This window comes from Siphateles boraxobius, unplaced genomic scaffold (genome assembly GCF_051911475.1).
Source record: "Siphateles boraxobius isolate OS27281-9 unplaced genomic scaffold, OSU_SipBor_1 6, whole genome shotgun sequence".
In the NCBI taxonomy this organism is placed as follows: domain Eukaryota; kingdom Metazoa; phylum Chordata; class Actinopteri; order Cypriniformes; family Leuciscidae; genus Siphateles; species Siphateles boraxobius.
This window is the reverse complement of record NW_027509186.1, coordinates 39,499,348-39,524,940: the sequence shown is the minus strand read 5'-3', so window position 1 is coordinate 39,524,940 and position 25,593 is coordinate 39,499,348. Positions and strand designations below refer to the sequence as shown.

General features: G+C 43.8%; 2 protein-coding genes and 1 pseudogene across 2 annotated transcripts in view; 1 reads left to right on the top strand and 2 right to left on the bottom strand.

Annotated features, from left to right (window-relative positions):
• The window catches only part of LOC143715483 (uncharacterized), a 349,601-nt gene extending 342,644 nt beyond the window's left edge, over nucleotides 1-6,957 (bottom strand). The window contains exon 1 of the mRNA XM_077207317.1: nucleotides 6,693-6,957. Coding sequence (XP_077063432.1) covers nucleotides 6,693-6,716 — 24 coding nt within the window. The 5' untranslated portion in view covers nucleotides 6,717-6,957. The remainder of the gene's footprint in view (nucleotides 1-6,692) is intronic.
• The window catches only part of LOC143715491 (uncharacterized), a 659,702-nt gene that overhangs the window by 618,014 nt on the left and 16,095 nt on the right, over nucleotides 1-25,593 (bottom strand). The window lies entirely within an intron of this gene.
• Nucleotides 3,317-5,399, top strand: LOC143715735 (E3 SUMO-protein ligase KIAA1586-like; annotated as a pseudogene).

The following is a 25,593-nucleotide window of genomic DNA, read 5'->3' as shown; positions in this document are numbered from 1 at the left end:
GCAGTCGGTCGATGATGCGTTCTGAGGGACAGCACTCGATGGTGAATGGTTGGTTGGCTTTGCCGGGTGGCGCTTCGTGTGCCGGTTTCCTGGATTTTGGCTTGGTAAGCAACCGACTCCGAGTTTCCTCTGAGTCTGGAGGAGCTGCAGGATAGGCTCTGAGACGGTTTTCTTTGTGGAAGTTCAACGAATGCCCTTTCAGAAGAGTTGATGAGTTTGAGTGAGTTTTTGGTGGTTTGAAAAGCATGTAAGCGTACCCGCTAGACGATGGAAAGGTCCTCACAAAAGCAAGAGAAAAAGTCACTGCAAAAGCAAGGCAAAAAGCAATGCAGAGCTGCTTGTAATTGGGTTATAAGCGTGTCCATCGGACACGTCCTTCTGAGTGTGTCAGCCAATCAGATATTGTCTTGGGCGGGACCTACGCCCAGTTCTCCGGTTCTTGCATGTAATTAGCATAATGTCCACATGATCGCGTGTGCTCACACTCTTTAAGGGTTTAGTCAGAGGTGGGCTGTCAGGGCCATCAGGGCCTTCTCTACTGGCCCTGTCAGAATCTAAAATATAAATATAATATAATATGTAAAATATTTATTTTTCATTTTTACAATTATATTTCCATAAAGAATATGGTTATTTTTTGTGAGGCTGAGCTGGATTTTCCATATGGTCATCTAAACGCATCACAGCTCCGTGGACCAGCACTAGAAGTATAGCTACCCTTCCGTTGAAGCTGCCATTTCCAATTTGATCATAACTTTGACTGACGTGTATCATTAGCCAATCAAATTTCGATGCGCAGTGACAGAACGCCCTCAGGGCCCAGCGATATGTCGGCGCTAGCCCCTGCTGATGTCATCAACCGTTTGAAATGTTGGCGGGTTGTGAGCAATGTCAGTGAACTGAGCTATGGCCGCTGCCTTCACATCTCTTACCGGTCCAGTTGACGATCTCCTTCGTGTGCCTTTTTCAAGGCGTATGTTTGGAGAGAAGAAAGAGATCATTTAAAAAGGAAGATCTACACCTAAGCTGGATGGGCTGACCAAGGCCGGAAAAGGTTTTGTGCGGCACTTCACTGAGGGTAACTATGACCGCCATAGATGATGTCTATGATGACCGCTATGACTGGCTAACAGCTAGCACTGAGCGGAACAGGTTATTTATCATTCACACAGGAAGTACAGGGAGGAACGGGGTGCAGCCTTTCTTTAACTGTCTATGGGTGCAGCTGACAACACTGTGAGGGGTGTTGGTAAGCTTGTTACCCTCGCAGTGCTGTCAGCTGCCCACTGTTCTCTCTCCCTCTCATGCATGCACGCACGCACACAGACACACACACAGTATCATTCACACAGGAAGTGCAGCGAGGAACGGGGTGCAGCCTTTCTTTAACTGTCTATGGGTGCAGCTGACAACACTGTGAGGGGTGTTGGTAAGCTTGTTACCCTCGCAGTGCTGTCAGCTGCCCACTGTTCTCTCTCCCTCTCATGCATGCACGCACGCACACAGACACACACACAGTATCATTCACACAGGAAGTGCAGTGAGGAACGGGACGAGGAACCAAAGTGCAGTGAGGAACCACGTTCACGTCTGTTTGTTTAATGCTGGAGCCAAGAGACTTGTTCAACATGTTGAGGTTAAAGACCCTGTTGGGACCAAGTTTTTGTAAATGTTTTGTAAAAGAGTAAGAGTAAGTTTTGTCGCTATGCAAGCATTTTCATCGACTAGCTTACTAATAAAACAAATTACGTTGTATGAATTATTTTTTATGTATATAATTATTGTAATCAGTTTTAAATACATTTTAATCATTTTAAATAAATGCACAAAAATATTTTCAACATTCATGGTTGTGTGTTTCATATTATTTTTAAATCCATGTTATATACACTTTTAAACTATAAGTCCTTAGCTAAACTATGAGTTTAATGTAATTGGTGGTTAAGAGCCGTTTGTTAAACAGAGAAGAAGACTTATTATAAATACAAGCTGTATACAATAATATTAGGCACAGTAGCTTCTTTTCTTTTCTTTTTTACCAAGAACTTTATTGAACAATGTGAAAAACCATAAATGGCCCGGTACAAAATAGGGATGTCACGAATCACGATATTCGATCAGTTAGAAGACGCATAAAGCTTGCCACAAAGAACCGGCAAATGTAGCCTAATCATTATGAATGTGTCAAATATAACAAGGAGACATTTTAATTGTTTATTAATAAATAGTGTTTTCTGTGACGATGCTGACTCGTGCACCTTCGCAGTATTGTGAAGGTGCCTACAGAGAGAAATGCACACTTCACACGGATTATAAGAGAGTTGTCTGTTTCTTTTCGTTTTGAATTGTTTTGTTTAAAAGTAGACATTTCAAGCTTAGATATATTTCTGAGTTTCTGTTCATTTATGAGACAAGCTCCAGTTCACGTGGGATGCAAGTTATATCGCGTTGGCACCTCCATGTCCTGATTATAGGCTGCTATATTTGCTTCTTATTTATTAAATCCAGGCAAATGGTTAAAACATTGATTAAAATTAAGATACAATTTATACAAAACGAAATTAACTTTAAAGAAAGGCTTTATACAAAACAAAACTTAATAAAGCGGTCAAAATGATGTCTCTCGATATTACGCATCTTATGATTAGGCTACTCATACTGGCTGATAGGCTGATCACTTTTCATATAACCAACATAGATGAAATGGAAAAAATAACATATTATTTTAACATAAATATGAAACTAACTTTACTTTAGTGGCTACAACACGTAGGCCTACAGTACAGAGAATTGTAATGAAATGACATGTAAAGGGGGGGCGGGGTTTTGAATAATAATCAAATTATTGCCAGCGATCGTCGAATATTATTTTTGCTTGAAATGCCCATCCCTACAAACAGTGTTCGAATTACGGGGGAGCTAAGGGGAGCTCGGCTCCCCTGAAAAGGACCTGGGCTCCCCTGAAAGCCTACTTTGAGACATTTAGGGGGAGCTCTAAAACACTGTCCATTTTTTGTGTCGCATATAGATTTTGATTTTCTGTACATTAAGGTTCCTGAAATAAATGATGATATTAAAAATGTGTCAGTGTTTATTCGCTCATTACATTACTATTTCCGAACATCTGTCTCCACTAATAAATGCAATGCTGTGTCTCCTGCTGTGACCATCCATGCGTGGCGGCGCTGCACTGAAATTACTACGTTTACGTCACCACTTGAACTTCTCACTGAGTTGGTATTTGAATGTTAGCTTAGCTTCAAGTTCAAAACATACTTTATTCGTTTTTTGGAACACTCTGTGGATACTAATAAGAATGTCAAAAAGAAAGCAGCCAAACCTCAGTCAATTTGGATTTACAAAACAAACGAAGAGGAGTGATGACAGCGCACCAGCTACAACTAGCTTGCCGGTGTTACTGCCGCCGCCGCTAAAAGTTGCTGCTAGTGACAGCATCACCAGCACCGAGGATAGCGAGACTTGGGCAGAGAGGAATACATGGCTCTACTCCAAAAATCAGAAGTTAGGATGTACAGTATGCATGGAGGCAAAAAGCCTGTTGCTCGCCGAAAGAGCAACGGGAGTACATATGTCAGAGGAATGGATGAATGGAGAGGTCAGCAGCGAGTCACAGAATAACCTGCGGAAAAAGATTTACAAGCATCGGGACAGTTTGGCACACAAAAGAGCGGTTGAGATTTCGGAGATGAAGGAAAAGGATGTGCTCCCAAACAAGGTGCTTGAAGTAAATGCTAATTTAATGCAAGAAACCGCTACGTCTTTCAGATCTGCTTATATGGTGGCCAAGGAAAAAATGGCCTACAGAAAGCTCCCTGCTGTTATGTCTCTTCAAAAACTTAATGGTACAAACGTGGGAAATGTGCACAAATCAGACCATGCTTGTGCTGAAATAATCGGACATATCGCCAGTGAAATGAGAGCTAAATTTGTTTCAAAAATAAAAGAACTGGGATCACGAATCAGTATCACGATAGATGAGAGCACAGTTCATGGCCTGGCTTGTATGATCATTTATGTGCGGTGTGACATGACAGGAACGGGGGAAGTGGATAATGTTTTCTTAGATATCGTTGAGCTTTCAGAAGGCACGGATGCCGAATCGATATACAAAAGTTTGAGGAAAAGCTTGAGACAAGCAGGACTGGATGATGAGTTTCTGGGAAAAAAATCTCATCTGCATTGCAACGGATGGAGCAGCGGTACTGACGGGCCGAGTCGGCGGACTCGTCACTAAACTCAAACAAGATTTCCCAAAAGTTCAGTCAATACACTGTCTAGCTCACCGACTTGAGTTAGCTGTCAAAGACTCACTTAAGGAAGTAGCTGGATGTAACCAATTTGAGTTTTTTATCTCAAAACTTTACGCCCTCTATAACCAGTCATCAAAAAACGCCCGTTTGCTCCAGGAGGCAGCTACAGGTTTGAACATGCAAATCCTAAAAATAGGTCAAATCTTTACAATTCGTTGGGTGGCTAGTAGTTTTCGCACTGTGAAGGCAGTATGGAACGATTATCCTGCACTGGCGCACCAATTCAGAACAGCCATGGAAGACACATCTCGCTGCGACACAGAGAGGCAGAAATTCAGGGGCCTGCACAAACTCCTTGCAAGCACAGGTTTTTTGGCTGATTTGGCATGTATGAAGGATGTCCTGCGAGAACTACAAAATCTGTCGCTAAAACTGCAACGCAAACAAACATCTTTAGTTGATGCAAGTTGCCACATTCATCAGACCATTGACGTTTTGACAGCCATGAAAGCAAGTGGAGGAAAATCCACACAAAAAGCCGAACAACGCATATCGACTGGCCTGTTCAAAGATGTTGAGCTTTCAGAGAGCAGGCCGAAGATAAACCGTCTTCAGTTCAATCAGTCTATTATCAACAGCCTAAAGAAGAGACTGCCGGAACCGGACCTTGTCCAGATGCTGAAACCGCTGGATAAACGCTTTTGGCCACAGCAGCATAGCGCCCGTATCCTATATGGGGAAACTGAAGTTCGAGCATTGGCAAAAACACTGGGAGAACCGGCCCGAGAGGCTGTCGTGGAGTTCCGGGACTTTAAATTGCAAAACAGAGCACCAGGGAAAACGCTTGTCAAACTTCAAACAGCAAGTCTGACCTACTTGCCGTCCTCAGCTGAGTGTGAGAGGGGATTTTCTGCCGTGAATTCTACTGACAGCAAGTATCGCAACAAGTTGTGTGAACAAAGCCTCTCCTCGCTTCTCTTCGTGGATCTGAATGGACCCCCTTTGGAGCAATTTGACCCTCTGCCTTTTGTATCATCTTGGATTAAAGCCGGTCATCGACCCTCAACATCCTGGGCTACAGGACGGAAAGCAAAGACAGAAGACCCCAGGCCTTCTGATTTAAGGTAAGAATCATGGAATTACTTACTTGATCTGTGCGTTTGTGAGGACTGGCCCTAATCCTATTTAATATTGATGTATTTTTTTTATGATTGTTATGAGAGATATTCTGTTTTTATCATGATTTGCATGATGTAGGCCTAAGCGCGGTTGATTCAGAACCGTGGACAGAGCTGTTTGCCCTAACACTGACAACACTGACTGACGCTTTCGTTTTGAAGTAAATGGTTTACTAAGTAAACAATAGGTTTACTGTAAACCTATTGTTTTAAATGGCCGAACATGCACCAAAAGCGTTAAAGTCAGTCAGGGTCAGGGTGGATCGGAAAATAGGGCTCCCCCGAAAGCCACTTTGTAATTCGAACCCTGCTTACAAAATACGAAATGTCTTAATCAGACAAAATACAAGCATCATAACATAAGAAAGAAATGTAAATAAAGAAGTAAAATAAAAATACATTAAAGTAGGCCTAAATAATAAATAAAGAAATAAAAGAGGCTCAGTAACTTCTGAAGCACGAACACAAGCATGTAGTCGCAGTTGTTGTTGATGTTAGGCTACTGATTTAGCGTGTCTAACTAGTCGACACGTGGGATGATGACATCATCGTTTCACATAATATGTTGGGGGGGGGGGGGGATGCGTTACTGAAGGCCCTGACTGAAACCCCACGGTCCGCTACTGGGTTTAGTTAAAGCTGCAGTAGGGAGTTTTGAGAAAATGTTGACTTAGCCTGAAAATTTGAACAAGCACAACTTACAGGTCCAACCCCCCTTGCTCTCTGCTGCGCTACAGCCCTCCCTCCACAGCTCCTCCCCCACAGGCTAGTAAGCAGGACCACCGATGGCCAGTAGCACCTCAATGCAGTACATGAGATCCACGGGGAGGAGTCGGATCAAGATCAAGATCCAAGGGGTGGAGATGGGTAGGATTAGGGGTGGGTTTAGGGATTAGGGGTGTGTTTAGGGATCAGGGGGCGGAGTTGGCTAGGTTTAGGTGTACGTAAGGTGAGAGGAGTTGGATCTGGATCCGGCTCCTCCCCGTGGATTTCATGTTCGGCAGTGAGAACCATCTCCCGATGACGGCGGATTATAAACAGTTATGGAACATTCACTAATAGGGACGAAACATAAACAATATGCTTTACTTTGACTACAAACTTGGTCCTCAAATCATTATGTATTTTGCTATACATGTAACTTTATAACGTTGCACTCTTTCTAGAAGTTATAAATAGCTAGTAAGATAACGTTAAAGGATTAGTTCACTTTAAAAAAAACTTTTGCTGATAATTTACTCACCCCCATGTCATCCAAGATGTCCATGTCTTTCTTTCTTCAGTCGAAAAGAAATTAAGGTTTTTGATGAAAACATTCCAGGATTTTTCTCCATATAATGGACTTCAATAGGACACAAACGTTTCATGGACCAAATGACAGTTTCCGTGCAGCTTCAAAGGGCTTTAAACGATACCAGACGATGAATAAGGGTCTTATCTAGCGAAACGATCGGTCATTTCAAAAATAAATAAAAAACTTTAAGTTTTATAAGCACAAATGCTCGCCTTGCTCCGTTCTGTGATGCACGTTCGTAATCCTGTTCGAACTCGTTCATCAAAATGAACAAATCTTTTTTCGAGTCATTTTGTTTGTTGAATGAACGAAATGACTACAAAAAAGACTCGTTCAAAATGAACAAATCTTTTTTCGTTCAAAAAAAGATTCGTTCATTTGGATGAACGAGTTCGAACAGGAGAGTCACGAACGACGGTAGGCGCTTGCGCTGTGCAAGACAGGGGTGATCAGCGCGTACATGAGCATGTTTGACACTGCTAAGACATTCCTCCTGGCTCTGATTGGTTGTTTCTGACCGGGAGCGGTGTATTTCTGCAAATAGCAATAGGACCAAAGGGAGGAGCCAGAGGAGCTTGATTTTTTCACAGATTATCTGACTCATATTCTACTGCCAGGACATAATGACAGTTTTAACAAATATTTGTTTACAAAAGTTACCTACTGGAGCTTTAAATGCTTTAATAAGCCAACTTCATAGTTTAAAATATGGTGCATCCTACAAAAATCTACTTTAGTTTATATCAAAATTCTAGAAATCGTTTACCCATCAAGTAGGCACCAAATAACATATATTTCCCATAGTTGAGGTAGGAGTTAATAAGGATTTAACTGTGATAAATGTTTAACAGACAGAACGAACGAACTTGGGTAATATAAAGCATACATAATACAGAGGATATATGAGGCAACTTCTGGTGATTAGTTCTTATAATCGAGGTAGAAAAACCTAAGAATAGGCTGTAATCAATGTTAGACACACAAAGATAACTCCAGATTATATGAAGCATACATGATAAGATATATGGGAGGTAAATACTGGTTATTAATTCAGCTTATTGGAAGCAATTTTGAGACCGTTGTTTGTTAAAAACCTTGAGTGGGTTAATTTCAGTATCTGGTTTTTGGAGACAAAAGTCTCTCGAATATACACCTGCAGAGAAGAGGAGTCCCTGGTTTAAGGTCTGTGGTGATTCCGGGCCATGGGAATGCCTTAGCACCCTTCGTTTCCTGATAAGGCTGTGGATTTATGCATTGGGGTCACCACAGGGTTTCTTGGCCATTTGGTCTTAAGTTTGGGGAACAAAGATGAATCTTTTCCTGCTCTCCTGGCATCGCTGGTGTGAGATTAGACAGGCACTGGAAAGGAAAGGGGGGTACCATCTCCTTTAGCCATCTTGGCACCATGACTGTGTTTTATGACTTACTAATGGTTCGATGGGGAGTCGTTCCGAACTGTGGAATGTGGTGGTGTGTTCATTAAAGGGCCTGTTCACAGATAATCCTACAAACGTCACAGAATTAAAGTTTATTTCACTATGCGTTTTCTTTATCTGAATCTCAGTTTCTTTTAATTATTGGATCTGTAGAAACCTTTTACTCACAAAATCACACATTGTGAGTGAAATGGTAATTTTATTTGTTGTTATTGTACATACATCTGTTTATGTAATAACAGGCTTTATGTAACTAAAACAAAAGTAAAAAAAAAAATGGTCAAATTCAGGAATTGTTTCATATTTTAATAAATAACTGATTGTTTTTGTTTTTCACATATGATCTTCATTGTGTGTTTTTTCGTGCTGTTTAAAACCGAACAGCCTTGAATAACTCTTTCCACAGAGAGAACACACATAAGGCTTCTCATCTGAATTAACTTTTAGGTTATATTTTAGTTTGGTGATAAAATAAAATCTTTACCACACTGATCACATTTAAATGGCTTTTCTCCAGAGTGAATGTGCAGATGATACTTGAGTGTGGATAAAAATGTGAAACTCTTTCCACACTGAGTGCATGTATACGGTTTCTCTCCAGTGTGAATTCTCATGTGTGTTAAGGTTCTCTTACGTGAGGTTCTCTCGTATTGCGTAAGTTAGCTTACGCTACGGGAAAGATTCATCTTCTCGAAATATTGAAGCCAAAAAATTATCCTTAATTTTGTATTCATTGTCAATGCAGTGCAGCAGCTAGCAGACCTAGAGCAGGCTGTCTAGCGTGCTCATAGGCTGCCCTGCGGGAACTGCAGCAGCCTACCACTGAGCCAGACGTGACGTCACGTCCAATGAAGGGCGCTCGCGCCTTCACAGCGTCAAAGCCCGCCAGAATGGGCGTGGCTTAGCGTGTATAAGCAGGGCTCGTAGGCTGTATTGTCTGATTTCCATCTCTTCAGCGAGGCTCTTCGCATCGCTGGATCTAGAGAGAAGCCGCTGCCGTCGAGGAAGCGACTAGCCAGCTTAGGACAGCGCCTGGAGAAGCCGGCCGTCTTCGCCACCTTCAGCCATCCGTGCGAGCTACGCTATCCGGCGACGTATCCTTTTTACCTCACTAAGCATCACTCTAAAAGAGCAGCGAGCGTCTTTTTCAAGATGCCTTGCATTTCCTGCGGCTCGTGTGGAGGCACGCTCAGCGATAGAGACCGCCACGAGATCTGCGGTCTCTGCCTGGGCCAGGAACACGCAGCCCGCGCCCTCTCGTCTGAGGGATGCGAGTTCTGCGACGCGCTTCTGATGTCAACCATGTGGGCTCGAGTCGAAGCATTCAACCCCACTCCACCCTTTGCAGGACCGCGCAAAAAGAATCGCCAATCCCTCAGGATGCCGGAGCCTGTGGCCACCGCGACGCGCTCACCGAATACCCTCCCTCGAGCCTCGCTCTCGCCTTCTCCGCCTCTCCTAAGCGACGCGCAGCTGCCGCCCACTTGCCGCACTGCCGTCGCTTCTGATGACGTGGCCGAGGAACAGGCCACTAAGGATTACTGTTCCATCCTGGCATCGGACAGCGAGAACTAGTCAGGTTCTCACCACTCCTCCGCCTCTTCCATCCAGGAATCCGGCTGGACCCAGGCTGGAGTGGACGCTGAGCTGTTGCGCCTCCTCTCTCAGGCTGTCGATCGACTCGGGCTCGAGTGGTCGCCGCCCAAGGAGCCCGCACCTAACAGACTCGACGGCTGCTTTCTTCAGAGTCGCCGCCGTCAAGCGCCCCCAGCCAGGGCTGCCCCGTTTCTGCCTGAACTTCACGCAGAACTGGCTAAGTCGTGGAATGCACCTTTCTCCAAGAGGCTCCAATCCCACTTCAATCCGAGCTCGCCACCTTCCTCAACGCTCCTCTTTCCCCTACCGGTCTCTTCGGCCCAGCGGTGAGCGGGCTCGTCGACCGCTTCTCGGAGGTTCAAAAGACCACGCAGGCCATGAATCTCTTCCTGCCTTGGCGCTCGAGTTCCGCTACAGGCCGCTCACGTGACCCGCCCCCTGCACGAACTACCACTCAGCGCCCATCGCAGCCTAGCCAGCATTCGCAGCGACGCCAGGGCGGTCGCGCTCGGACAGCCGTCACAGACCGCCCACCAGAGGGCCTCGGCAAAGGATCGCGCTGAAGCCCGAGCACGCGAAGCGTTCCTAGCATTAACAGGAAGGAAAAGGCGGCCGAGTCCCGCTGCGGCTGGACCGCCGTCAATGCTTTTCTCCCTGTCAGTCCCCTTCAAACAGGCTACTGCAGTGGTTCATTTATAACGAGCCGGTAGAAAAACCCTCTCGCCTGCACACAAACGCCGTTTTCACGGCGACCCAGAGAAATCTAATAAAGAGTATAATTCCTGGCTATCCGGCCTACGCCGAGGGTGTTTTGAGTGTAGAAAAAGTGCCCACTTCCCAGTGTTCACCCCTACACACAAGCACAACACTTCCCGTGTCATTCACAGAGCCCACTCTCATAAAGCAGGCAAAAGCTGCTCGAGTGTTGAATGTAAGAAGTGTATTCAGTCAGATTATGAACGTAAGTCACGTGCCCGCCGGCGAGCGCTCACGCTTACTAACACAAGCCTCTCCCCGAGCACGGCCCGTGCATTTAAGCGTTGTCACAAAACGCAGGGCGATCATAAAACGCTCCCCGTCCAAAGCGATCGGGACGTCAAATTTATGTGTAAGTCTCGTGCCCGCACAAAAGCGCTCACGCTTACTAACATACACTCCGCCAAAGGCTCCGCTCGCACATCACGAAGTGATAAAAGGGCGCTCCCCATTCACGGCAATCGGGACGCCTCTTATGTATCAGCCTGTCACGGCGGTCAGCGAGCTGCCGGTTGCAAGCACTGAGGGCGCGCGCGCTGCGCCCACACCTCCGGTTCAATTTCTCGACCCCGCAGTATGCGGCGGTCAGAACCCGGAGACCATTCGCCCCCTAGCTACATATATAAAAGCATGGGAAGTCTTTCCAGGGGTTTCAGAATGGGTGCTGAGCACAATAAGCACGGCTATTTGCTACAGTTCACTCGCCGTCCCCCGCGCGGACCGCAACAACTGTGAATGCAGAAGTAGCACATCTACTCCGCGCAGAAATAGCGAAGCTGCTGTGCAAAGGGGCCATAGAACTGGTACCGCCTTCTCTGAGCGAGTCAGGCTTCTACAGCCGTTATTTTCTCGTACCCAAGAAGGACGGAGCCTTCAGACACATCTTAGATCTGAGATGTTTGAACAAGGTGCTTATGAAAAGACCGTTCAAAATGCTTACCACCAGGAAAATCCTCGTGCACGTTCGCCCGAGGGACTGGTTTATTTCTCTCAATCTGAAAGATGCCATTTTCCAGATTCAGATAATACCCCGTCACAGGCCATTCTTGAGATTCGCCTTCGATGGTCAGGTTTATCAATACACCGTCCTGCCGTTCGGCTTTTCCCTGGCACCCCGTACATTTACAAAGTGCATGGACGCGGCTCTCGCCCCCTTGAGGAATCAGGGGTTGCGAATTATGAACTATCTGGACGACTGGCTGATTTCGGCACAGTCAGAGGCACAACTTCTATCTCACAGAACTGTGCTCCTCAGTCACATGGAGAGCTTGGGTCTCACGGTCAACTGGACCAAGAGCTCAGTAGTGCCCAGTCAGTCAATTTCCTTTCTAGGAATAGAACTAGACTCTGTGGCCGTGAAGGCTCGTTTATCGACACAGCGCGCGCCGTGTTCGACACCTAGCCGCGTCTTTCCGGAAGGGCAGCATCATCCCTCTGAAGACATTCCAGAGGATGCTGGGCTGTATGGCCTCAGCTGCAGCAGTGCTTCATCGCTACATCGCTGGCTCAATGCTCGCGTGTCTCGCCGAGCTTGGGCTGCTGGCTGCGAACGAATCAGAGTGACTCAGACCTGTATTACGGCTCTGCAGCCCTGGTTAACAGCCGACTGGTATCAGCGGGGTGTTATGATGTGTTACAGCGGTCTCGTACCGAAAGGCCATCTCGACAGATGCGTCCAACACAGGTTGGGGTGCGCTCTTCGAGGGCACACCGGTCTTTGGCCTGTGGTCAAACCAGGAGAAGCTCCTTCACATAAACTGTCTGGAAATGAAAGAGGTCGAGAACGCGCTGAAGCACTTCCTCACGTTCATACAGGACCACCATTTTCTAGTCCGATCAGATAACATGTCAGTGGTTTCCTACATGAACCGTCAGGGCGGCGTCAGATCCAGGAACCTCTGCGATCTGACAGAGCGCCTCCTCACGTGGTCTCAGCATCACCTGCGCTCGCTGAGATCTGCACATGTGCCAGGCCACCTGAACGACACCCCAGACAAACTTTCCAGGGACAACGTTCCCCCAGGGGAATGGTCCCTGCACCCCCAAACGGTCCAGAAATTATGGCGCCTATTCGGCAAAGCGGAAGTCGACCTATTTGCGTCAAAAGACAACGCTCACTGCCCAATGTTCTTTTCGAAGAACGAGGACGCGCTGGCCCAAGTCTGGCCCAGCCGCCCTCTGTATGCCTTCCCTCCGATCTCTTTGCTACCGCAGGTAATCAAGAGAATCAGGGAAACGCGCCACTCGGTGCTCCTCATAGCCCCGCGCTGGGAGAATCAGATTTGGTTCCCGGAGCTGACGCGGCTGTCACTAATCTCCTCACGCAAGGTCGCGGCTCGATCTGGCATCCCCATCCAGAGCGCTGGTCTCTGCACGCTTGGGTGATCAACGGGTACCCGCTGCCCTGCCAGAAGGAGTGATGAACACAATCAGGCAGTCTAGAGATCCCTCTACTAGAAAGCTTACGCGTCTAAATGGTCTGTGTTCTCCAAATGGTGCACGGACAAAAACCTGGACCCACGGACGTGTGGGGTCTCGCGGCTGCTCTGTCTCCTACAGGAGCTGTTGGATAAGGGGAGATTCCCATCCACGCTCAAAGTCTATGTGGCGGCCGTTGCTGCGTTCGCTGAGTCGACGCGAGGCCGGTTACAAGGAAAAAAGGAGCTTATCATCCGCTTCCTTAGAGGAGCTAGAAGGATGAACCCTCCGCGCCCCCCGTCGGTTCCTATGTGGGATCTTTCGCTGGTCCTCGAGGCCCTGAAAGCTTTCCCTTTCGAACCACTGGATTCCGTGGAGTTGAAGTACCTATCAATCAAAACCGTTTTCCTGACAGCCCTGTCATCAATGAAACGTGTGGGGGACTTACACGCGCTGTCTGTCAGCGCCGCGTGTCTCGAGTTCGGGCCAAATGACTCAAAAGTCATCCTCAAACCTAGACATGGCTATGTTCCTAAAGTGATTGGCACTCCATTCAGAGCGCAGGTCATTTCACTTTCGGCTCTGCCTTTATCTGATAGCGAGAGCGACATTAATCTCCTCTGCCCAGTCAGGGCGCTGAGGGTTTACACTGCGTGCTCCGCCCCTTTCAGGCGCTCGGAGCAGCTTTTCGTTTCATTTGGTGGGCGCACCAAGGGTCTCGCCGCCTCGAAACAAAGCTTATTCATATGGATTGTGGACGCAAAAGCAGCCGCTTACGCGTCGACAGGTCTGCAATGCCCCTTGGGCATCAGGGCTCATTCCACCAGAGGCATGGCCTCATCGTGGGCATGGTCCAGCGGAATTTCTATTCATGACATATGTGTGACGGCGGGCTGGGCCTCCCCGTCCACCTTTGTCAGGTTTTATAACCTAGAAGTTCCCGCTCTGCAGGCAAAACTTCTGTCAGTTTAAGTGAGATGTACGTTCTGTCCAGATATGTTCGTGCGCAGGCTACTCTCACTTATACTAGCTCTTCTGGTTGAGCTGCACTATTGGGTATGTGCTATATGCTTATGCAGACCGGCGATGCCGCTCTGTATTCCCTATGAGTGCTTATGCTCGCTTATGCTCGCTGTCCTGTTTGACTCGCTTTGACTGTTGCCCTGCGATCGACTGCTTTTGTCGGCCTCGTTGCCCGCTGTGAGTTTGTTTGTTTGCGCGGATACGGTTTGAGCATTGGTTGTTGGTCGTAGAGCGAGACACCGCTTCACTGCTGCTCGCCCTGCGATCGACTGTTTTTGTCAGCCTCGTTACCCGCTGTGAGTTTGTTTGTTTGCGTTTGTTTGTTTGCGCAAATACGGTTTGAACGTTGGTTGTTGGTCGTAGAGCGAGACACCGCTTCACTGCTGCTCGCCCTGCGATCGACTGCTTTTGTCAGCCTCGTTACCCGCTGTGAGTCTGTTTGTTTGCGTTTGTTTGTTTGCGCAAATACGGTTTGAACATTGATTGTTGGTCGTAGAGCGAGACACCGCTTCACTGCTGCTCGCCCTGCGATCGACTGCTTTTGTCAGCCTCGTTGCCTGCTGTGAGTTTGTTTGTTTTCCCGTCTATCCTGCGTCTATATTACACCCATACCACTAAAAAGACGGTTATACCCAAGACTTGAGTCATAAATTAGTATAAATATTAATAGCATCACTGGTTGCATCATTGCTAACTTACTGTCCATCTGTTAAAATGGCGAATATATCAGGTGTATGTTATCTACCTCTTGGTGCAGATGAGAACAAATCTGAATTGCTTGCGGTGCAGTCTGAATTAGAAGCTGTAGAAAAGCAGATCCTTGACCTTCTAGAGAGACAAGCTGAGCTGAGAGACCGGCGTTTAGCTCTTGAAACATCACGCGCTGATGCACACGGATCAGTGATTAACGTTAGTAACCCGCTGACGCTGACCTCGTCTACTCCGTGCGTTTCTCAGCATTGGTCCCGAGCGTCCAGGTCACGATCAGCCATGATTTCATTCACTCCGGCTCCAACACACCACCACGAAGCCTGGGTGGTTCCGCGGAAGCCGCGAGCCAGGACAAGAATCTTTTCGCCCCTCCCGGTTTTCGAGATCTCCACTCAGAACCGCTTCTCCCCTCTTCGCGAAACGGAACGCGATGCTGTGATCATCGGCGATTCCACCGTCCGACACGTCCACGCTACGTTAGGTAAAAGTAAGGTGCACAGTCACTGCTTTCCTGGTGCTCGTGTTCTCGATATCACTGCGCGGGTAACTGAGATCTTGAACGGTGACGAGCGCGTCGGAGCTGTTGTGCTGCATGCGGGAGCTAACGACACTAGGCTGCGACAGACGGAGGTTCTGAAGAAAGACTTCAGGAGCCTTATCGATACGGTACGCAGCACATCGCCTGAAACATCGATTATTGTGTCTGGACCGCTTCCTACGTACCGACGAGGGCATGAAAAGTTCAGTAGATTATTCGCGCTAAATGAATGGTTATTGTCATGGTGCAATGAGCAGAAATTGATTTTTGTAAATAATTGGAATCTGTTTTGGGAGCGACCAAGGCTCTTCCGCGCTGATGGCTTACACCCAAGTAGAATCGGGGCAGATCTTCTGTCGGATAACATCTCCAAGATGTTAAATACCATTTGACTAGTAACCAAAAATCCAAATCATAGTCTCTACTGCACCAATTTAATTGATATTAATACTAGTGTAGAACATTGCATAGAAACTGTGTCTATTCCTCGTTTACTAAGATCAAATAATAAATCTACTGCAGGATCTAGAAAAAATCTAATTGTTATTAAAACAAAAAATCTCGCTATTAGTGAACAAAAACAATTTCTAAAGCTAGGTCTTCTAAACATTAGATCGCTCACACCTAAGGCGGTTATTGTAAATGAAATGGTCACAGATAATAATTTCGATGTTCTGTGCCTTACTGAAACCTGGCTTAAACCAAATGATTATTTCGGTCTAAATGAGTCTACTCCGCCAGGATACTGTTATAAGCATGAGCCCCGTCTGATCGGTCGTGGCGGCGGTGTTGCAACAATCTACAGAGATATCCTTAATGTTACTCAGAAAACTCGTCATAGGTTTAATTCGTTTGAAGTGCTTGTGCTAAATGTTACGCTCTTAGATGTAAGAAAAAAATCCCTATTATCTCTAGCATTGGCTACCGTATATAGACCTCCAGGGCCTTACGCCAATTTCCTAAAAGAGTTTGCTGACTTTCTATCAGATCTTTTGGTCAACGTCGATAAAGCATTAATTGTTGGAGATTTTAACATACACGTAGATAATTTAAATGATGCGTTAGGGGCTGCGTTTACAGATTTATTAAACTCCTTCGGGGTCAAGCAAAACGTCACCGGACCAACTCATCGTCTTAATCATACACTCGATTTAATTATATCATATGGAACCGATCCAACCGATATAGATATCATTCCACAAAGTGATGATGTCACTGACCACTACTTGGTAACTTGCATATTACGCACTGCTGTAATATGTCATGCTGCGCCACGTTATCGACCAGGTAGAACAATTCGTCCATCCACCATAGATCATTTCTCAAATAGCTTATCTGATCTGTCTCAGCTGCTGCCTGAACCCAAACAAACAGATGAATTAGACGAACTAACTAGCACTATGAGCAACATTCTCTCTAGAACATTGGATATTGTTGCACCCATTAGATTAAAAAAGGTCAGAGAAAAAAGTATAGCACCATGGTACAATAATACTACGTATGTTTTAAAGAGAGAAACCCGTAATTTAGAGCGTAAATGGAAAAAAACTAATTTAGAGGTCTTTAGAATCGCGTGGAAAGACAGTATGTCACTTTATAAAAAGGCACTTAAAACGGCCAGGGCTGAGCACCTCAGCAAATTAATAGAAAACAACCGAAATAATCCAAGGTTTTTATTTAATACCGTGGCTAGACTAACAAATAAACAGACGTCGTCTGAACAAAATACCTCGTTACAGTTTAGTAGTAATGATTTCATGAACTTCTTCACCGAGAAAATTGAAAGCATCAGAATCAAAATCGTAAACGTTCGATCTTTGCTCGCGCCTTATAATTCGGCCGCAATTATCACCCCGCAAGAACAATTACAATGCTTTACAACCATAGAACAAAAAGAGTTAAATAAACTTATCACTTCATCTAAAACAACAACATGTTTATTAGATCCTATACCAACTGAACTACTGAAAGAAGTGTTACCTGTAGTGGAAGAGCCTCTTCTCAATATTATTAACTCATCTTTATCTTTAGGTCATGTTCCAAGAACGTTCAAGCTGGCAGTTATAAAACCTCTTATTAAGAAACCACAATTAGATCCAAATAACCTAGCAAATTACAGACCCATTTCGAATCTTCCATTTATGTCAAAAATATTAGAAAAAGTTGTGTCCGCTCAACTCGGCTCTTTCTTGCAAGAAAACGACATCTATGAAAAGTTTCAGTCTGGATTCAGGCCACATCATAGCACTGAAACTGCGCTTGTTAGAATCACAAATGATTTACTTTTAGCTTCGGACCAAGGCTGTATCTCAGTACTAGTTTTACTTGATCTTAGTGCTGCGTTCGATACTATAGATCACACAATACTCTTAGATCGACTACAAAATTACACTGGTGTTCAAGGACAAGCATTAAGCTGGTTCAGGTCATACTTATCTGACCGCTACCATTTCGTCTACTTAAATGGAGAAAAATCGATTATAACTTCGGCAAACTATGGAGTGCCGCAGGGATCTGTGTTAGGCCCTTTATTATTCTCAATATATATGCTGCCACTTGGTAATATTCTAAGGAAACATGGAATTAGTTTCCATTGTTATGCTGATGACACTCAAATATATATTTCCTCACGGCCAGATGAATACGCTAAATTATCCAAATTGACAGACTGTGTTAAAGATATAAAAGATTGGATGAAGCATAATTTTCTTTTATTAAATCCAGACAAGACAGAGGTAATACTTATCGGTTCTAAAAACCGTCCACAAAACCTTTCACAGCACGACTTTAACATAGTAGGATGCCCTGTTACTCTATCCGCTACAGTAAAAGACCTGGGTGTTACATTAGACTGCAACCTGTCTTTTGAAAAGCATATTTCATATGTTACAAAAACAGCCTTTTTCCACCTTAGAAACATTGCTAAGCTACGTAATATGCTATCAGTCTCTGATGCAGAAAAGTTAGTTCATGCATTCATGACCTCGAGACTAGATTACTGTAATGCTTTATTAGCTGGTTGTCCTGCATCTTCAATAAACAAGCTACAGTTAGTCCAAAATGCAGCCGCTAGAGTTCTTACTAGATTAAGAAAATATGATCATATAACACCGATTTTATCATCACTTCATTGGTTACCTATAAAGTTCCGTATTAATTACAAGGTATTGCTTTTGACTTATAAAGCTCTAAATGGTTTAGCTCCAGTCTATTTAACGGATCTTCTATCGCCTTACAATCCATCGCGCTCTTTAAGATCACTAGATTCGAGGTTTCTGGTCATTCCTAGGATATCCAGATCCACCAAAGGAGGCAGAGCATTTTCACATTTAGCTCCGAAGCTCTGGAATAGCCTTCCTGATATTGTTCGAGACTCAGACTCGCTCTCCCAGTTTAAAACTAGACTGAAGACGCATCTATTTAGCCAGGCATTCATATAAATTTTTTATCTTACAGTTACTGTAAATTCGGCCTCTAGTTCATAAACGCCAGAGGAGAACTGGCCCCCGACTGAGCCTGGGTTCTCCCAAGGTTTTTTTTCTCCATTGGGTCACCTGATGGGGTGTTAGGACACCATTAGGTCACTGGATGGAGTTTTTCGGTTCCTTGCCACTGTTGCCTTTGGCTTGCTCAGTTGGGGATATTCAAATTAATTAACCAATCATACCATTGATCAGCTCTACCAAACTTGGATGTCTTTTTTCCAGTAATAAACAAACATTAAGTTGTTTTGATTGATACTGTGAAGCAGCTTTGATACAATCTGTATTGTGAAAAGCGCTATATAAATATATTTGACTTGACTTGACTTGACTTATGTACAAGTGCTGGCCCGCGTTGCTGGCCGCCTTATTTCCCACTTATTTGGGTTCCCTGGAAAGCCCTGGTACACATTGTGGATGCTTGGTGTGCACGGCGTTGACAAAGGGTTCCCGTAGCGTTAGCTAACTTACGCAATACGAGAGAACCTCTCGTAAGAGAACGTATCGGTTACCTAACGTAACCTCGGTTCGCTCTAGAAGAGGGAACGAGTATTGCGTAACCTGCCGTGCTCGCGCCACGAGCGTTTTTCGCTTCAGTCGATGAAAACCGGAGAATACAGCCTACGAGCCCTGCTTATATACGCTAAGCCACGCCCATTCTGGTGGGCTTTGACGCTGTGAAGGCGCGAGCGCCCTTCTTTGGACGTGACGTCACGTCGGGCTCAGTGGTAGGCTGCTGCAGTTCCCGCAGGGCAGCCTATGAGCACGCTAGACAGCCTGCTCTAGGTCTGCTAGCTGCTGCACTGCATTGACAATGAATACAAAATTAAGGATAATTTTTTGGCTTCAATATCTCGAGAAGATGAATCTTTCCCGTAGCGTAAGCTAACTTACGCAATACTCGTTCCATTTTCTAGAGAGAACCAAGGTTACGTTAGGTAACCGATACATTTCCTTTCTGTGTAAAAGTCTTTCCACACTGAGGTCAGGTGTGCGTCTTTTTGGCTTTTTTTCTTTAAAAAGTAAAGTTACAATGTTCCTCCTCCATTCAGTTCTTGTCTTTGCTCTTTCACTCTCACCTGGTCTAAAATACAAATCAAGTTAGAATCAGTTTAAGTGAACCCTTATTTATTAACAGAATGCAACAGAGATCAGATCTTTCACTTGTTATTCTGTCATTCACTTGTTAACATGCTGGTTATGATCATTTGGATGCATTTCTCTATCATGTATCATCCATATACTGCTTATTAATTCACATCTACCAAAGCAGTCATAATGAAGAATCAAGAATGGACACCAACCTGTTTGTTCCTCAGTATCTTCATGTTTGATTTTGGATGGTCCTGGATGAACTGTGAACTGTGATCACTGTGTTTTTATCCAACCTACATTAAAAAAGTACAGGGCCATCATGTTTAACCGAGGTGCTAAAAAACCTCTTTGTCTCCAAAAGTTCCCTGTTTTCAGCTCATTCATTATGGTGATGTCTGAGATCTTCAGTTAATAGTCACATTAAATCATTTTATTGGTATCAACAGGCTGAAACAAACTACAGCATAATCACCTTTAACTTCAGTTCTTGTATTTGCTCTTTCACTTCCATCTGGTCTGAATCATTAAAACATATTAAGTTGTTAGAATGAGTTCTGGAGGATAAATGTGAATATTCAAGTGAACCCTGATTTAATAACAGAAAACAAGTGAGATCTGTTTATCAAATATCAGATATTTGATGTACCAAAGGTAAGTTATGTAATCCTCTTGTTAATAGTCAAAATTGAATGACAACAGTTGTACAAGATTATGATACAGGAATCATGGAGTTAAATTCAATACATTTTAGGACTTTTTTTAATACAATACAATGCAATACAATTTTATTTGTATAGCACATTTAAAAACAACTGATGTTGACCAAAGTGCTTAACAAAGCAGTACAAAGATAGACAATACATGCACAAAACCAACAAGTACACGTCAAAGAGAGAAGACTGACACATCAAGGTACATTAAAAGCTAATGAAAAATGTGCGTTTTCAGAGAGGTTTTAAAAAGTGTCAGAGTTTGGTCAGATCTGATATTGAAAGGTAGGCTAGCACGGTCACCTCTATTTTTTAATCTGGTCCTGGGGACAGAAAGTAAGTGCAAATCCCCCGATCTAAGTGATCTTGACTTATAATCTGGGTGAAGCAGTTCAGATAGGTACTGAGGAGCTAAATTCTGTAAAGATTTTTTTTAAAAAGCAAAACTTCAAAATCTATTCAAAATTGTATCGGTAGCCAGTGAAGCGAGATCAGAACCGGAGTAATGTGTTCAAATTTACGTTTTCCTTTGAGGAGGCGTGCAGCTGCATTTTGGACTAATTGTAGAATGTTGATGTGTTTCTGAGGAACTCCAATATATAAAGAATTACAATAGTTGAATCTGGATGTTACAAATGCATGCATAGCTATCTCAAAGTGTTTACTAGACAAAAATGGAAGATGAAAGAAGCAGGATTTTACAACAGCACTTATCTGCTTTTCAAGGTTAATGTTGTTATCAATCCAGACCCCAGATTCCGAATACTGGTGGTACTGAAAGGTGACAACGTTTGAAGGTCACAAGCATGTGTACTACGATCACTGGGGCCAAACAGGATAATTTCTGTCTTGTTTTCATTCAGACTCAAAAAGTTATCAGTAAGCCATAGTTTTAGTTCATCTATACAGTCCAGTAGTGGCTTTAAGGCAGACTTGTCATCACGATTTAGGGGCAAGTAAATTTGGGTATCATCGGCATACAGGTGAAAAGAAACCCCATGTTTAGTTAAAATAGAACCTAGAGGTAACATATACAGATTAAATAGTTCTGGCCCAAGGATAGAACCCTGTGGAACGCCGGACCCAAGTTTCATTTTAGATGAGCACTGTTTCCCGATGCAAACAGAATAGCTTCTGTTAAACAAATATCAGCGGAACCATTCCAACACCATACCCCTAAAACCTGTAGAAGCTTCAAGGCGAGAGATTAAAATATCATGGTCGACCAGGTCAAAAGCAGAGCTGAGGTCCAACAGGACCAGAGCCACAGATTTCCCTGTGTCAGTACCGAGCAAAATGTCATTCATGACTCGTAAAAGTGCAGATTCTGAACTATGACGTAGTTTAAAACCAGACTGAAATTTCTCGTAAATCTGACTATCACCCACATAGCAAACAGACTTGGCCCAAATGTGGCCTCATCATGGCACTGTTGGCGTGTTGCCGGCACTGGCATGTATCATGTCAGCCAACTGTGGGCCATGTGTGGCAATAATGGCACTACATGCATGACGGCAGACAACATTTGGGCCGATTTTGGATGGGAGGTGTGTGGCCCAGATCATGTCAGCCAACTGCGGGCCAAGTGTGGCAATGATGGCACTGCATGACGGCAGACAACATTTGGGACAATTGTGCATGGGAGCTGTGTGGCCCAGATCAGTGTAGCGATTATGGGCCATACTTTGTGTACTGGACAAATTATAAGTATTTAGGCCGCTACTATATATTCAATGACTGTCCCCCCACCACCACAATTTTTCACGGGAGAAATAAAACAGTTTAAAGTGTTGTCCATGGATGGTGCAGTTATCTAAACTCAACAGAGATTTAATGATTTTAATAATTAATAACAATAATAATATGAATTGACTTATGAGTCAGTGAAAAAAGCTATGTCCAGAAAAAATGATAAATAATTAATAAATCTAGCATTTAGTTTTCAGCAGTGTTCACAAAATTCAATAATCATTTAAAAAATCCAAAATCCATTTGACATGAACAAAATATAAATTTTCCTAACATGACAATTGAGTTAATTTAAACTCTTTAGTTTAAGCACCACTAAATCATGTTAAAACTTACTATATGTATATATATATATACAGGTCCTTCTCAAAAAATTAGCATATTGTGATAAAGTTCATTATTTTCCATAATGTAATGATAAAAATTAAACTTTCATATATTTTACATTCATTGCACACCAACTGAAATATTTCAGGTCTTTTATTGTTTTAATACTGATGAATTTGGCATACAGCTAATGAAAACCCAAAATTCCCATCTCAAAAAATTAGCATATCATGAAAAGGGTCTCTAAACGAGCTATTAACCTAATCATCTGAATCAACTAATTAACCCTAAACACCTGCAAAAGATTCCTGAGGCTTTTAAAAACTCCCAGCCTGTTTCATTACTCAAAACCGCAATCATGGGTAAGACTGCCGACCTGACTGCTGTCCAGAAGGCCATCATTGACACCCTCAAGCAAGAGGGTAAGACACAGAATTTCTGAACAAATAGGCTGTTCCCAGAGTGCTATATCAAGGCACCTCAGTGGGAAGTCTGTGGGAAGGAAAAAGTGTGGCAAAAAACACTGCACAACGAGAAGAGGTGACCGGACCTTGAGGAAGATTGTGGAGAAGGACCGATTCCAGACCTTGGGGGACCTGCGGAAGCAGTGGACTGAGTCTGGAGTAGAAACATCCAGAGCCACCGTGCACAGGCGTGTGCAGGAAATGGGCTACAGGTGCTGCATTCCCCAGGTCAAGCCACTTTTGAACCAGAAACAGCGGCAGAAGCGCCTGACCTGGGCTACAGAGATGCAGTTTTGAGTAATGAAACAGGCTGGGAGTTTTTAAAAGCCTCAGGAATCTTTTGCAGGTGTTTAGAGTTAATTAGTTGATTCAGATGATTAGGTTAATAGCTCGTTTAGAGACCCTTTTCATGATATGCTAATTTTTTGAGATAGGAATTTTGGGTTTTCATGAGCTTTATGCCAAAATCATCAGTATTAAAACCATAAAAGACCTGAAATATTTCAGTTAGTGTGCAATGAATCTAAAATATATAAAAGTTTAATTTTTATCATTACATTATGGAAAATAATGAACTTTATCACAATATGCTAATTTTTAGAGAAGGACCTGTATATGTATATATATATATATATATATATATATATATATATATATATATATATATATACTAAATAACAGTTTAAAAATATGTGCAGTTAACGGTGCAGTGAACTATTGTTTATTTTGGTGCGATCCCCACGGTACAGCAGCTTTCTGGTTGGTGGATGAGGTTCACGTGATGCGTCGTTTGAAATTTCTCCCGCTGAAGGGTGTAGAAGACGTCTGTCAGACAACCCAACCGCTGTTCAGGTAAGTGAAGCTATTTTGTGCACGACCCTATTCTTTTTTACAGTCTATATTGTGTACGACCTAACATTAGATGTAATACATTATACAGCAGATAAGCAACCACATGGGTTCTCTTTTGCACTCATGCAGAAACAGATCAAGCCTGCGATGTGTTTACAGCTCTCTTATTTTTTTAGTATTTTTATTTAACCTTAATCTCGATTAAAAATCGACCGTGGCAGTTACAAAGGTTATTTTGGCAGGTTATGTAATGGCAATCTTTAAAAAATAGAAGAACATCTCTTTTTTGGAGCTTTTTTAAATACCTGAATTCAAACTCGGATGTCACCTTGTTCTTTATTGAAGTGAACTTTTGCCTATATGGTAACGTTAGCTGATTCACTGCCCTGAACTTGAGAACGCGAGTACAGACTGAAGACCCGGCCGTCTTGCGGGTCATTCAATAGTGCCACATTATAAGCAATCATTTCCTGTATAAAAATTAACCGAAGCAACCTTATTTTATTTTGTTACCTAAATTTATTTACAGTTGGTGGATGAATATTTAGGGGCCAAGCGCCGAAGGTGCGGAGGCACCTATTGTATCTGTTCCGGTTCTTATTAGGGGCCAATCACCGAAGGTGCGGAGGCACCTATTGTATCTGTTCCGGTTCTTATTATCAGGGGCCAAGCACCAAAGGTGCGGAGGCACCTATTGTAATCGTTGGCGTTCTTATTATTATTATTATTCCGCTCTTGGAGTCTATGGCAGCCCATAGAACCGATTGCGGGAAAGTTGTTTTGGTTTGACATTCTGATAGAGGACAGTCCCAACATTAAATACACCAATTTTGGTGTTTCTAAGTCATTCCCTCTAGCGCCACCACCTGTCCAAAATTTCACTTATTTTGCTGATAACTTCTGAACCGTAAGGCCAATCAACAAAATTATTTCCCCCTCTGATTCCTGAGCTCATGACGATTCGATTGCACCCCATGAGGTCCTTTTCCGTCAAAAAAATATGGCCGCCATCTTGAATTTTCTCAAAAAGCTACTTTTTCGAACTCGTCCTAGACGGTTTGTCCGATTGGCACGAAAATTGAACCAGATCATCTTCAGGCAGTGCTGACAAAAAGTTATGGAATTCAAGTTGATTCGTCAAACCGTTTTCGATAAACGCACGAAAAATTTGTACGTAGTGCTTGTGAAAACGGACTTAAGGCTGTATCTTCGCAACGCTTTATCATATTGAGACCAAACTTGGTCCATGTCATCACAAGCATAACTTGAGGCAACATGCTGCGTTTCGGCACAGCGCCACCTACTGGTCCAGAGATACAGAAAATGGCTATTTTTGCTTATAACTTCTGAACGGTTTGTCCAAAAATCATAAAAGTGGTCTCGTTAGATTCAGAAGGTGTTTCTCAATGTCAAGGAAGGATCCTCGGAAGCCGTTATTTCGAGGATGCTACGTCATCGACATCCGTCGAAGGACTGTTCCAATGTCGAGGATCCTCAGAATTTCAACCAAGGACTGAGTCCTTCGTTCGAAAAATATCCCATACACAGGAAAGGATGCATATGTGTAGCCTTCGCGGTCTCAAATCACCCACAATCCTATGCGCCAGCTTTGATCTTGTCCAAAAAATAAAAAATGTCAGACGTTAGCGGAGTCGGAGCAATAACAGGGCAATATGCTTTTAAATGTAAGTAT